Raw genomic sequence first — 12,879 nt, forward strand, 5'->3', positions numbered from 1 at the left:
TAGAAGCCTAGGACAAAAGCAGACTATATTAGGGAAGCATCAGGCAAATAAGGAATCAATTGTAATTGTGGGAGCTCGCCCCCTGGGGAGAGGTGCGAGAGTACACACAAAAGACAAATGGTGTTAAGGTGGCAGAAATGGGAGACAGCTCAGCCAATCTTTATGTGTTTGCAGCCTCCCAATTAGAACCCACTTCATATAAAGTGGTGGTTGGGTTTTTTTTTTGGGGGGGGGGAGTGGGGGATGGGTGAGGGAGGAGGTGGAGGAGGGGGGGGGGGGGTTGAGGTGTTACGCTGTGGACAGGGACCACAGTGGCAGACTCCGTGTTTTTTCAGGTGGCCAAACTCACAGGCTTCCAGCTGGCCCCAGGAAGTGGTCCACAAGCCAGCACTGGCAGGTCATTACCTTGGATCAAAGGACCGGCTTCCTCTTGGGCCCTGATGAAAGACCGGAGTGTAAGAATAGAGGTTTCCTACACCCTCGCCGCTCGCATGGAGGATCTAATCTGATTAATCTGTGCACCCCGAGCCCCCCCCATCTACAAAACATAGGAGGAGAGCTGCATAGCACAAAACACGGGGCGTGCACAGACACAGACAGGACTGAGAAGTATGTATGCAAGCGAGACCACAAGGCTTACACAGAACAGTACTTCTCAAAGTCTTGTTTTAGAAGTATATATTTTTTTGCTTTCATTCTACATATTATAATAAGCCATGGTACACATGTCATTTCACTAGCTGCATTTTACAGTGAAAGAGAGATGGCTGTGACCCCTCACAAACTGTTTTGTTTTGAGCACTTTAAGTTGGCATTGGCAAGTGACATAATTAGATGATAGCAATAGCATCTAATAATATTTATCACTATAATAATGTAGTTATATATATATATATATATATATATATATATATATATGTGTGTGTGTGTGTGTGTGTATTTTGTGTTTATTTCATTTATATACATATATATAGATAGATATACATATATGATTTAATTCATATGCAATAAAAACTTGCTCATCCTGGTCTTGAGAGGAAGCAAGTCATGGATGAGGGTGGGAAGCCTCTGATGGCTGTGAAAATGCTGTCTCACAGGAAGTGTGCTGCTGATTTAGAAATCTACTCCTCCCAGTTGCAGCTTATTTTAGCTATTTGCCTGTCAACAAAGGCGCGCTCTGGATGGATAGTGCTGATCTTTTTAGCTTAGTCTGACCCGGCGCTGCTGAATCAGTCCTTAAATATAGCCCTGCTGCTGGTGTCCCGTGGATGCTCCGCTAATGAAGGTCAGTGAGTCTCCTGTGCCTCTACCCGCTGCTGAACGCTCACGCACACACACACATAAACGCGCACGCCCGGGCGTACCCGGCAACTCCAGGTCTACTGTTCAGCTGGGATGCTCAGCGCTAAACACAGGAAGCATGGAAAAAAATCTCTTTTTTTTAACACGTGAAGATGACAGGGAACGTCACGAATTGTTTTGCAGTCTGTCGACTGCTGCCTTGGGTTTCCTCAGCCTTGCCAAGAGAGGGAGGATATCTGTCTGGGTTGGAGAAGGGAGAGCCTTCCTGAGGCCCTCAGATGGAGGAACGCCTCAAAGCCATCCCGAGCCACAAGATGGGCTTTGGCATGGAAACCGCCCAAACACAGACATGCACTGATTTGACTTTGCCCACAGGGGTGTCCTGTATGAGTCCTATAGGCTATGACATGACAAAACATGGTGTTCATAAACACAGGAAAATCATACCCAGGAAAGGGTAAAAATCTAGCCCAGAGTCTTATATCAAAGATATCAATATTCCAATTAATTGCAAGCATTAGCTGTGGCCAGAGAGGCAGAGCTGCTGCTGTCTGGCTTCTCAGAGGAGGATATTTTCCATAGGATGCTGACCTTCTCCTGCTACATGTAACTCCAGCCATGTAATTGCAGAGCCGCATTGGTTAGGCCGTTGCGCGATGATCCTGTCCAGAGCCGCAGCATGGGAAGTGGGGAAGGCGGTTCCCTTCTGAGTGGGCAGAACCACACCAGGAGAACAAACACAGCCCGCCACCGCACACGCAGACAGAGGAACCGGGCAGGCCAGCCCAGACCGCGCTCGGCCGGATCAGCCCGTCTGGACCGCAGAACCAGGGAACCTGCGCGCTCCGGCATCTCCACAGAGCGGTGTGGCCCGACTGGCAACGCAACCCCTCTTTTATTCACAGATAGGTGTGTGGCGCCTCTTTGCCTCTTTCTCTAGGGAGAGGGATGGAACCCCTTTGTTAGGGTTGGGATGGGACCCCTGTGTTTTTTTTTTTTTTTTTGGACTAGAGGTACCTAGGCAGAATTTCAGACAGCAAGGAAATGCACCAGGAACCGAAGTGAGGAAAGAGTCATACAAAGTGCCAACATGGCAGACATACTTCACTTGAGGTCTCTCTACCAGGTAGAAATTCAGCCAGGGTGCCAGCCGTTTCTGGAGAGGAGTTATGGGTCACCCCCCCCCCCCCCCCCCCCAGGCCACCAGGGGGAGAGGCGAAAAGTGACAGCCTCAGGAAAGTGGGTCACAACGCTCACCCGGCACCTCAGAGATCCAAAAGCGCAGTCCTGTACAAAATCACTGCGCTCAGATTCATCATCCATTCACCATCACAACCCCCCCATCAATCTATCAGCCCCATTCCCCTCAGTCAGCCCAAATGAGGATTAAAACAACCCTTCCTGTTTAATACATTCATTTTGTTCCAAATAGTTCACAACACAAAAATTCCCAGCAAATCAGACCAAAAACAGTGCAACTGTATATGCTTGTAACCCACACCCTGGGAAAACAACAGGGCCACAGTACAGAACGAACAGTGAAAGAAACTACAGGACGTTGTGATAAAACTGTAAAATGTAATCTCCACAAAAAAAAAATGATTAGCAAGTGTATTGGTCTAAAGGCTTTAATGACAGGAAGTACCTTGTTTATCAAGCTAATTGATTAAGCATAAATCTGCACCTGTATTTGCACTGGATTTGTACCCAATCACTCCCAGTGTTTGGTTTGGCTAATTACCTGTGTGTAGTCCCGCCTAGACAGAAAAGATAAATACATTTTCTGTCGGCGGAATAGAAAGGTTGAAAAAAATAACCTGATTGTTTAACTGAATAGAAAAGAAACATAATAACAAAGCAGAAACTTAAAACCGGACTGTTTGGGCTATCTAATTCCTGCACACTTCCGACATATTTAATTTATCATCAGGTCCTGACAGATGTGATCACTCTGCTTTTGATTAAAAATAGAAACGGTTTACAACAGTTTCCATTCATCAGACTACCAAATGAAGGGAGAAACCCTTCTTTAAGTTATGCGGTTCCTATTATGTGTTACAGTTGAGGGGAACGTCATGCAGCCTAATTAAGCTAATTTCATTTGCCACCAATGGGAGTTGTAGCTCCAGGTCAAATGAACCACAGAGACATAACATTCAAGCAACTATGTCCAATCAAACGCACTCATAAACACATGCACAAACACACATGTAGGTGGGGACACATGCACACACGCACGCACACACACACACTCGCACACATGCACACACACACACACACACACACACACACACAACCATTTCACCATAGGCCCTTTACCGGTTTAAAAGCCAATTTCGGGGAATGCATTTCACAGTCTCTCACCCCCACCAATCTCCCCCCCCTCCTGTAAAAACACACACACCTTCTCCACCCCTTCCTTCTCCTCCCCACTGACCCCCCTCCCCATTCCAAAGCACACAAACACACCTTCTGACAAACTTTGAAAACCTCTCTTTCTGCCTGACCAGGAAGTCAATATTTGAATAGTTGAAACTACCTGGCTCCCTGTTTAAGATCGTCTTTACTCAGGGGGTATTTCTGCTGAAAACATTATTAGAGGGCCAAGATTGTCACAGACTTTCTTATCAACTTAAGCAGTCTGACAAATCATTCTGCAGTCATTTCAAATATCTCTATTGTTCTGTGTTCTTACATAAACAGTATGAATTATGTAAGAACCGCACCGTTCTCTGTGGAAGTCATCGGAGAGACTGCTTTTGCAAAATTAATGGGATTAAACAGCAGACACAGTCCCTCCACCGAGTTCCGGCTTTGTGACATACTCGACCTTTTCAAACATACCTCGACATGCAGGACTGCCTGGTGTTGTGCACACACCCCTACTCTTTCGTCCAGTCCAACAGATGTTCTTTAGTTCACGATACAGAGACGGAAAGGAGAGTGAGAGCGGGAGAAAGAAGGAGGGAAAAAAGAAGAGAGAGGGAAAGAGACGGGCACATGCCTGTTGTTTTTGTTGATGCCATTAAAAAACAATCTTCCATTGAACATGTAATATGTAGCCTGATCTGACACTGTTGCTCATTCAGCTTGGATGGATACACTTCTGTTCTTATGTACTGTAAGTCACTCTGAATAAGAGCATCCGCTAAATAAATGTAATGTAATTTAATGTAATATGTAATGGCTAATGTTGCATGCAGCCCGTGCCAGCCGGACAGGCAGCTTTGGTGTGCGCTACCAGAAACAGAAATATGAAAGGCCACGGGCCATCGGCCGCATTGACGCCTGCCCGTGGCGAAGGTACGCTGTGCATTAGCGCTCTGAATTGTGGGAAAAAAAAATACTTTGCTTCTACAAAGGATTGTTCAGACTGAAAAGCAAACAAACAGCTGAGGCGGCTTCCCTCGTCTTTGATGACGGTTCCTGCCGCATAAGGCCCTGTTTTCCCAAGGACTAATCCCATTTCCAATTGGCGGCCATTAACTCTGAATAGAAAACGTTGCATAAGGGGAAAATATGGGGTGGTGGTGGTGGTGGGGGGGAGACGGCATTTCCCCTCTGTTTCATGTCTGACGAGAGGCTGCGCTTTTACCCAATTAACTTTTCCCTCGCCACACACACAGCCCTCTGATTGCTTGATACAGTGGATTCATCAGTGAAAACATTGGAAGCCAGATAAATCTGTGAATGAGGCAGTCTAGCTGTGCGCAAGGCATCTACCATGGATGGCTCCAGAGGCATGAATCCTAAACCAAACGATTGTCCTTAAATAAATCATGACTCATTGAATTTAATGAGAGAAATTAAACGGGGAGGGAGGGAAAGGGGGGGAGGGGGGCAGTGCAGACTGAGAAATATTTTGGAATAAAAACGAATGGCCTACAATATTGCTGCCCTTAAAAATGACTTTTTCACATTCATGCCATGCAGCTTATTAGCTGCTCCCTCCAGTAGCTAGGAATACAGAATAATGACAAACCACTGATGTAAGCTCTATCAGTTTTAAAACTTTCGTAAAGCTAAACGCTGTGATGACATTTCATTCCAAAGTTTATGTCATCATCATAATCATTTTTAGCTAGGTGTATGGATGCATCCTACACTGGAACTGAATGAACCAGTTGCCACTATATTAAGCAACTAGCTCATTATGCTGTACGACGTTAATAAAGAAATGTTAACTAAAATGTAAGATGTGTCAAGATGGAAATAGAGATTAGTCTTCTGCCATTAACTTACCTCTGAGAGTAATTACAGCATAACAGAATAATTACAGCAATGTTGTCATGGAAATCTGTGCTAGCACAGTGACTGACAGTTAACCTTTGACAGCAATAGTCCAGCGCTCAGCGCAAGCTAGCTGTAGTCCGTGGGGGAGGGGTAGACAGTAGGATGTTAAAAAGGAAATTTACAGTCATTTCCTCCGTGTGGTTTCTTACAAATCAACAACATCCTGCTCTTTTGTGAGCCCCGGGTGCCTGCTTGCGCTCGGGCTGCGTGCTTCTCTGTTCGATGCCATAAACGGGCTTTTAACTGCTTTGAAAATCCGCCTAGGTTCCCATTTTAAGTATCCAGAGAAACACAAACGGACGGGTTATCATAAGCAAGCTCTGAGGACGTGATGCAGATATCTAAACCACGTATGTATGAACACACACACACACACACATTTAAGGGCAAAGACACCCTTGATGGGAATTCACTTTATAGCTTCATTGTCACATATTCTTTTCCAAAAGGAATTTTAGACCAGTCACACAGCTAAACAAATCCAACGTGTAATATATATTGACGTCTACTCTATAACGGGAAACCAATTTTACCATTACCATTACCAATATTACCATTTGACGATTGCCCTATGGGTTTTTGAACCATTTTCAGCTGGCGGAATACGGCTAATGTTGTAAAAGTGTGCGTCTGAAAGCCAGCAGCATATTCGCCATACACACGGCGCATGTGACGGCGTTGTGGGTTGTTTTCCGTGAGAGCGGATCGCATTCCCCCCAAAAGGAATAAAGTACACACAGTCCGTGAGCTAAAAATTAATCCAAAATTGAACTGATTTCCGCGGGCGACGAAACCCACTCGCGCTCGCCTTTACCCGCTGCGCTTTCTCGGTCTGGGGCTGAAGCGTGTTATATAACATTCTCCGCTGCCCTGCATTGCGTTTTTCTCGCAGGTATGGCCGTCTCCACGGCCGCTCGCAAAACGCAACAATGGACGTCTCCCGAACCTGTCGTGTGCAAGCAGGCACGGGAACATTTGATGCGCATGGCACGCTTGTTTCTTTAAATGTCTGCATGCGCGAAGAAACGGAACGGTGCGAGCTCCGCTGTCTGTGACCAAAAAAAAAAAATGCGCTCAGCACATCACTGAATAATGGTTTAGGGTCAATTTAATTTAAGATGCACAATTTGCGATGTTGTTTAAATGTGTGTTTATTACGCCCTCGAATGTGTATGTATTCACTGACGTGGCGTTAAATATCCGGAAATTAGCATACAATTTCAGGTCAAAGGCTCCTCTTGGGATAATGAATGGGCGAATACATAAATAAATACGAAGCGTGGCGTGAGGCACATAGCCACCCCATTCATGTAATCCTCTGACATTGCCCTTGTGACGGAAAGCTCCAAATTCTTCCATTCATGAAATCCGGGTAACGCGCTTGCGCAATGAAATTCGGAGTCCTCCCATTCATAAAAATGTAGCCCCCGCACTTGCGCGCTGAAACGTTATGCCCTCCCATTCACAAAAAAATCTATCAGGGCATCTGCGCAGTAAGTCCTTCACCCTCCCATTCATAAAAAAGCCATTTTCCCAAGTAGTTGCAACATCGTACCAAAAGCCTGTGTCGCTACTGCAGTGCTGTTCGAGTCGATTGTGACCAAGGATTTTCTTTGGGTGGCTTTTTACCTGGAACGCGTATTTTGGAATATACATGCAACCACGCACAGCAATTAAGGAAATGCGTTGTTTTTCGGAACACGTAAGTTTTATTCCGTCTTAATATGTTGAAAAATATAATCAGCAATGCAGTTTTTTGACTGTTATAAATTGATCATATTTATTTCAAACCGGTTGTGTTAGGGGTTGATTTCAGGTTTGTGGTCATTCTTGGTACGCCGAAATATCCACCGGCCAGGTTTTGCAACAAGCTGTTCCTGTCTATGCAATTTGTGTCAATATTTAACCATGGATCCTACCGTAACAAGGTTGTGTGAGCAGCGCGAGCAGATAGGCGAAGAATAGGCGAAAAGCAGGGATGCGTGAAACGATATTTACGCTGTTCGCCCTGTTCCGGAGAACGTCTTCAGCCTGTCTCTAATGAATATCTCGTGGACACCGAATGTACCCTGCTGGTATCACGGGCTCGCTGGTCTCATAGCGCGGTGTTGCCCACCATTCGCATTACATCGAGGATAATTGCGTGACGGGCTCTGCGCAGCGTTTGCATTCGCTGATCATCTGTTCGGGGTCAGGTGGCATTGTCATTTCTCCCGATTAAGAGAAGATCAAGGACTCAAGTAAAGGAGAAATTTTACTAATCGCGTATTTAAACGCGTGCCCACGGGAGGATTTGATGCGATTATACGAACGTGCTAAATTTGTGCAGTTCTGCTTTTTTTTGTCCTTCCTTCTGAACACAACCCAGGGCGAGATAGCGCAAGGAAAACGTTCAGCTGATATCGGTCAGATGGAAATGCAAGGCAGTTGGAATAATATACGGTTTCGCTTGAAGTTGGTGGTCCACCAAATTTATTTCGGAGATCGTAGATTTGGTCAAGCAGTTTAACCAATCCCGGAGGTATAAATATTGCTAATAAATATACCACTATCCATTCCCTTATGGAAAATGCACATTAAGTCTGTGTATTGTGTATGGGCTATAGAAGGGAATCGGTAATGGATTCAATTCCGTCTGCATTGTAATTTCAAATGCATTTGTCCCTCCGCCAAAATGTATGTCGCAACAGGTTTTTTATGCGAATAAATATTACCATCCCCTAACCTGCATTTGTGTAAATCTTTAGTTATTATTATTATTATTATTATTATTATTATTATTGTTAATATGAAGACTAATTCATGCGTACCATGGTACAGATGTATCACTGTACCAATCATAACAACCCAGAGTCCCATAAAAACGGTGAAACTCACGGTTCTGGCAGGAAAACACTTTGCTTATCTTGTCATATTTTAGTTTTTATTTCAAAAAAAGTTGAAATTTTGGATATCAAGGGCTGAAGTCGTTAGAACGCCAGAGTCCATAGAAAAAATCGTACCTGATGTACCCAAAGTAAAACTGTGTTTTGAGCAGCGGCACTGTGGTTAGCTAGCAAACTGCAAGGAAAGTGGGTGATGTACATTCTGTGCCTTGATCTCCAGTGCTCGTGCCCTACATTTAAATTTACGTTTTAATTATTACACGCAACTAGTGGCGTGGGACCAGTTTTGTTCAAAATGACAATGTAGTTTTTGATTTTGGTCTCCATTTTGCTATGTACTTAACCTTTTTTGAGTTTAGCTGAGATGATATGTAATAGATATGATGGAAGATAGTGTTTGAAAATGAATTGATGTTGAACAGTAAAATTCATAGTGAAAGAATATTATCACTGCTTTCAAACTGAGAGGGCTCAAAGCTACATCTCAAATTAACAGCAGTTAAATGCTCATTTATCAAGCAGGGCTTGTATAATTTATTATGCAAAGAAATTACATGCAGCAAAATGTATTGCTTATTGTGGTCTGCTGCTGGAAAAGGCAGGTCTTTGTCACATGATGCATCCCTGCCTCCTTTGTAGCCGTTAGCGCTTTGTAGCCGTTAGCGCTGCGTACGTGGGAGTTCCGGTGCTCAGAGTTACAGCTCACCACTGTGTTCCTGCAGGATTGTTAGACGCCGGGCTCTCTGTGTGGTATATGAAGGACGCGGACATACAGATGGAGTCGAGGGTTCCCCACCACATCCCCGGAGTCTCGTCCTCTGTCATGGTACAGCCACTGCTGGACAGCCGCGTCCCTTATGGGAGGTTGCAGCACCCGCTCACCATCTTCCCCATCGACCAAATGAAATCGTCCCACGTGGAGAACGACTACATCGACAGCCCGGCCGTGGTGTCCCAGCAGCCGGCCAGCCAGAAGGCCGCCAGGGGGCCCCACGAGGGCCTGCTAGGGGGCTCCCCGCACCCCCACTCCCACCCCCACCTGCCGCGGTGCGACCCGCATGACGTCACGCACCCCTGGATCTCCTTCAGCGGGCGGCCCAGCTCCATCAGCAGCAGCAGCAGCACCTCCTCGGACCAGCGGCTGCTGGACCACGCCGCCCCGACCCCCGTGGCCGACCAGGTCTCCGGCGGCGGCGTCAGTGCCGCCGCCCGCACCCCGGGCCTCCTCCAGCCCAAGCTGCTGGGCTCCAAGCCCCTGGACCTGAAGGCCCCCATCCCCGCCGCCGCCGCTGGCGTCCCCAGGGCAGAGAAGACGCACACACTGCTGTGTGAGGACTGCGGCAAATGCAAGTGTACCGAGTGCACGCTGCCCCGGACCCTGCCCTCCTGCTGGGTGTGCAACCAGGAGTACCTGTGCTCGGCGCAGAGCTTGGTGGACTCGGCCACCTGCATGTGCCTGGTCAGGGGCATCTTCTACCACTGCACCAACGACGAGGATGAGGAGGGCTCCTGCGCCGACCGGCCCTGCTCCTGCTCCCACTCGAACTGCTGCGCCCGCTGGTCCTTCATGGCCGCCCTCTCGCTGGTGCTGCCCTGCCTGGTGTGCTACCTGCCGGCCACCGGCTGTGCCAAACTCTCCCAGAAGTGCTACGACAGCGCCAGCCGGCCCGGGTGCCGCTGCAAAAACTCCCAGGCCTGCAAGGCCCTGGAGGGGAAGGTGGCGGGGCTGGAGAAGCAGTCGTCCTGATTGGCACCACACCCCCCTCCCCTCCCCTCCCCCCCCTCCCCCGTCACCTCCACCCCTGGCTCTCTCATGGTCGCGGGGTGCTGTTTAGCTCTTCACCAGATCTCCGGAGGAGAGCCTGCGAGGATTTGATCCCTTCCGCCGGAGGACGGCAGAATCATGGTACTTACAGAGGATTAAAACGGATCATCACCACGGCGATATTGCTCTACCCGCTAAACAGTAAACAACAGTAAAACAGGACAGCAGGCATGGAGGCACGCCTCTGTGTCAGACTTTAAGGTGTGAAGGGATTGGTGGAAAACAAAGCTAAAACGAAACAAACAAGAAAAAAAAACAATGGCTAAATGCACAAGTCTCTTTCTCTAAGCATTTTCAGCTATTTATTATCCAGTATCATGACACCTGTCTCTCCCTGTGTTTTTTTTAATTTATACAAAATGGTTTTTGGGGGGGAAAATAATGTTTGAAAACAATCCTAATTAATGTTTGCTAACTGTTTGATTTTTTTCCTTTGGGTAGCTATGAATAATCAAAGTAACTTTTTCCGAAAGAAAAAAAAAAAGGAAATCGGAGCTGCTTTGTAGATTTGACTCACCCACCTGACTAAAGGAACTGTACAGCTTGTCAGATGATCAATGCCACCCACCTGTCTCTCCGTTCCAGAGTACTCACCGATGTGTCAGTACCACACCAGATCTTGTTTTGCTAAAGAAATATATTCAAATCTGATAGGTTTTTTTCTTGCAGTGGAAAGAGTTGGTCTTTACCTGAAACACTTAAAGCTTCCATCTACAAGCTTGTTGTAGAGCTTTTTTTGAATGAGACAAAGGGGAGCAAGGTTGCGTGGTGGTGTAAGTCGACAGCATAGTTCCAGACTCATACCACAGTAGCTAGAAATCCGAGTACACACCACAGGATCATCAGTATTCAGGATTGTCAGACAATTGTTTCCTTGTTGAAATCTTACGAGAAGAAGAAGAAAAAAAACTTGTACCTAACCGGCATTCACAAATATCTATAAAGTGCATGTGTTTAAATGCCCTGCATGAAATAGTGGTGAAATGGGGAAAGCCCCCCCCAGTCTAGCTGTGGGTTTGATGTAGAAAAAATAAAAAAAAACACCTCAGGGATTATTTTCGTTCGTTTTCGCTCCATGTGTCGCTCTAGTGTAGAGAAACGGGCGGAGGGACAGGTTTACTACACTTTGCACCAAAAGCAAAGAACGGCTCTAAACCCAGATGGATTTTCTTGAGAGAGAGATGGAGGGGAAAAAAAGTCAAATATTCCACGGTAAAGAATCACCTTTCCACGTGAGGTGGGGAGGAGTAGAAAAAAAAATATATAATGCAATAAATTGTGGTTAATCTGGAGCGCCTTACGTGTAAACCACCCCTGTCACTTGCACAGCCTTTGGAGATCAAGCAGACCCCAATGACGACTAAAGCACAGTATTACATGGAAGGGTGGGATGTGGGTTTCACACGAGGGCGTTGGGAGGGGGGGTGCGTACCGAGTGCCCCTCACCCGCTGTCTCTTCACCAAGCATAATCTAATATTTGCTGCTGTTGAGCTCTGTCTGTGTTATAATAAAAAAGTCTTTTATTGTAAATAATCTTTATTTTTGATCAGAAAGTCTATTTTAGTGATTTGTATGTTATGCCAGGACCTTAGCCAGAGGAGTATAGTACGCTGCTCCTCTTATTTTGTTGTTGATTTTCCAAGGGATCGTTTTTTTGGTTGTGCACTCGGCCACTGGTCAGATGGTAAAAGCTCTTAAAGGTACGGCGTCCTTTTTTTTTTTTTTTTTTTTTGCAGGGTGATAAAGTTCGACATAAAGGGATGTTTCTCTGTGCTCCCCTCACCCCCCCCCCTCCTTCCGCCCCTGTCCCTTGTCCTTACATCTCTTTACTGTCCCCTCAATATAGGATTATGTATGTACTTGTGATGTTGCACAAAGCAAAATGCAAGTGTGAGAAAGAAAGAAAAAAAAACACTGATCTGTCTTGAATGTATGAGGCAATATCATTTTCAAGTGGCTCTTTGCAATTCAGCTTAAGGGTAGATGCCAAAACAGTGAGAGAAAGGGGTCCAAATAGTTAATGCAGAACTGCAACTTGCTGCCATCACTTTAAGAAGAGGAAATGGTGCTGCAAGTGAGGTTTTCTATTGTATATAGTTTTAAGGACCTAGTGATCCAAGCCTGGTAGTGTAGTTGTAAAATCGCATGGTACAGTATAATTGCAGTGCAGTACAAAAAAAGGGGCAAGGTCGTGAGCTTGAAGGAGAGGGGTGTGGGGGTGGGGGGTGTGATGGGGAGACAGGCCTTCCTAGCGCAAACAGCACTTGCTTTAGAGAAGTGTGCTGGGTAATAAAAATACCTCTTTGTTTTGTTATTCATGCTTCATTACCTCGAGAGAGGCGAGGCTAATTCCCTGGTTCCTCTGTTTCCTCTGAAACCATAGATTCAACAGAAACGGCTAAACAAACACTATTTTTTTTTTTCCAGCCCTCTCTGGCCAACCCGCTCGCCCACTCTCTCCGTTCTTGCGTTCGCCGTTGCGCTTTTTTTTTTTTTTAAATTCCAAAGTCGTCGGCGAATCCCCCCCCCCAGCTTGATTGACAAAATGCAGCTGCGTGGCATGGGTTTGTTAA

General features: G+C 46.2%; 1 protein-coding gene across 1 annotated transcript; it reads left to right on the forward strand.

Annotated features, from left to right (window-relative positions):
- The first annotated feature begins 7,125 nt into the window (after nucleotides 1-7,125).
- spry4 (sprouty homolog 4 (Drosophila)) lies at nucleotides 7,126-10,266 on the forward strand. Its single transcript, XM_036525770.1, has 2 exons — nucleotides 7,126-7,297; nucleotides 9,203-10,266. Exon 2 carries the CDS (start codon nucleotides 9,235-9,237, stop codon nucleotides 10,225-10,227), a length of 993 nt encoding a protein of 330 aa, XP_036381663.1. The 5' UTR covers nucleotides 7,126-7,297; nucleotides 9,203-9,234; the 3' UTR covers nucleotides 10,228-10,266.
- Nucleotides 10,267-12,879: the final 2,613 nt, after the last annotated feature.

The sequence above is a fragment of the Megalops cyprinoides genome, chromosome 3 (genome assembly GCF_013368585.1).
Source record: "Megalops cyprinoides isolate fMegCyp1 chromosome 3, fMegCyp1.pri, whole genome shotgun sequence".
NCBI lineage: Eukaryota > Metazoa > Chordata > Actinopteri > Elopiformes > Megalopidae > Megalops > Megalops cyprinoides.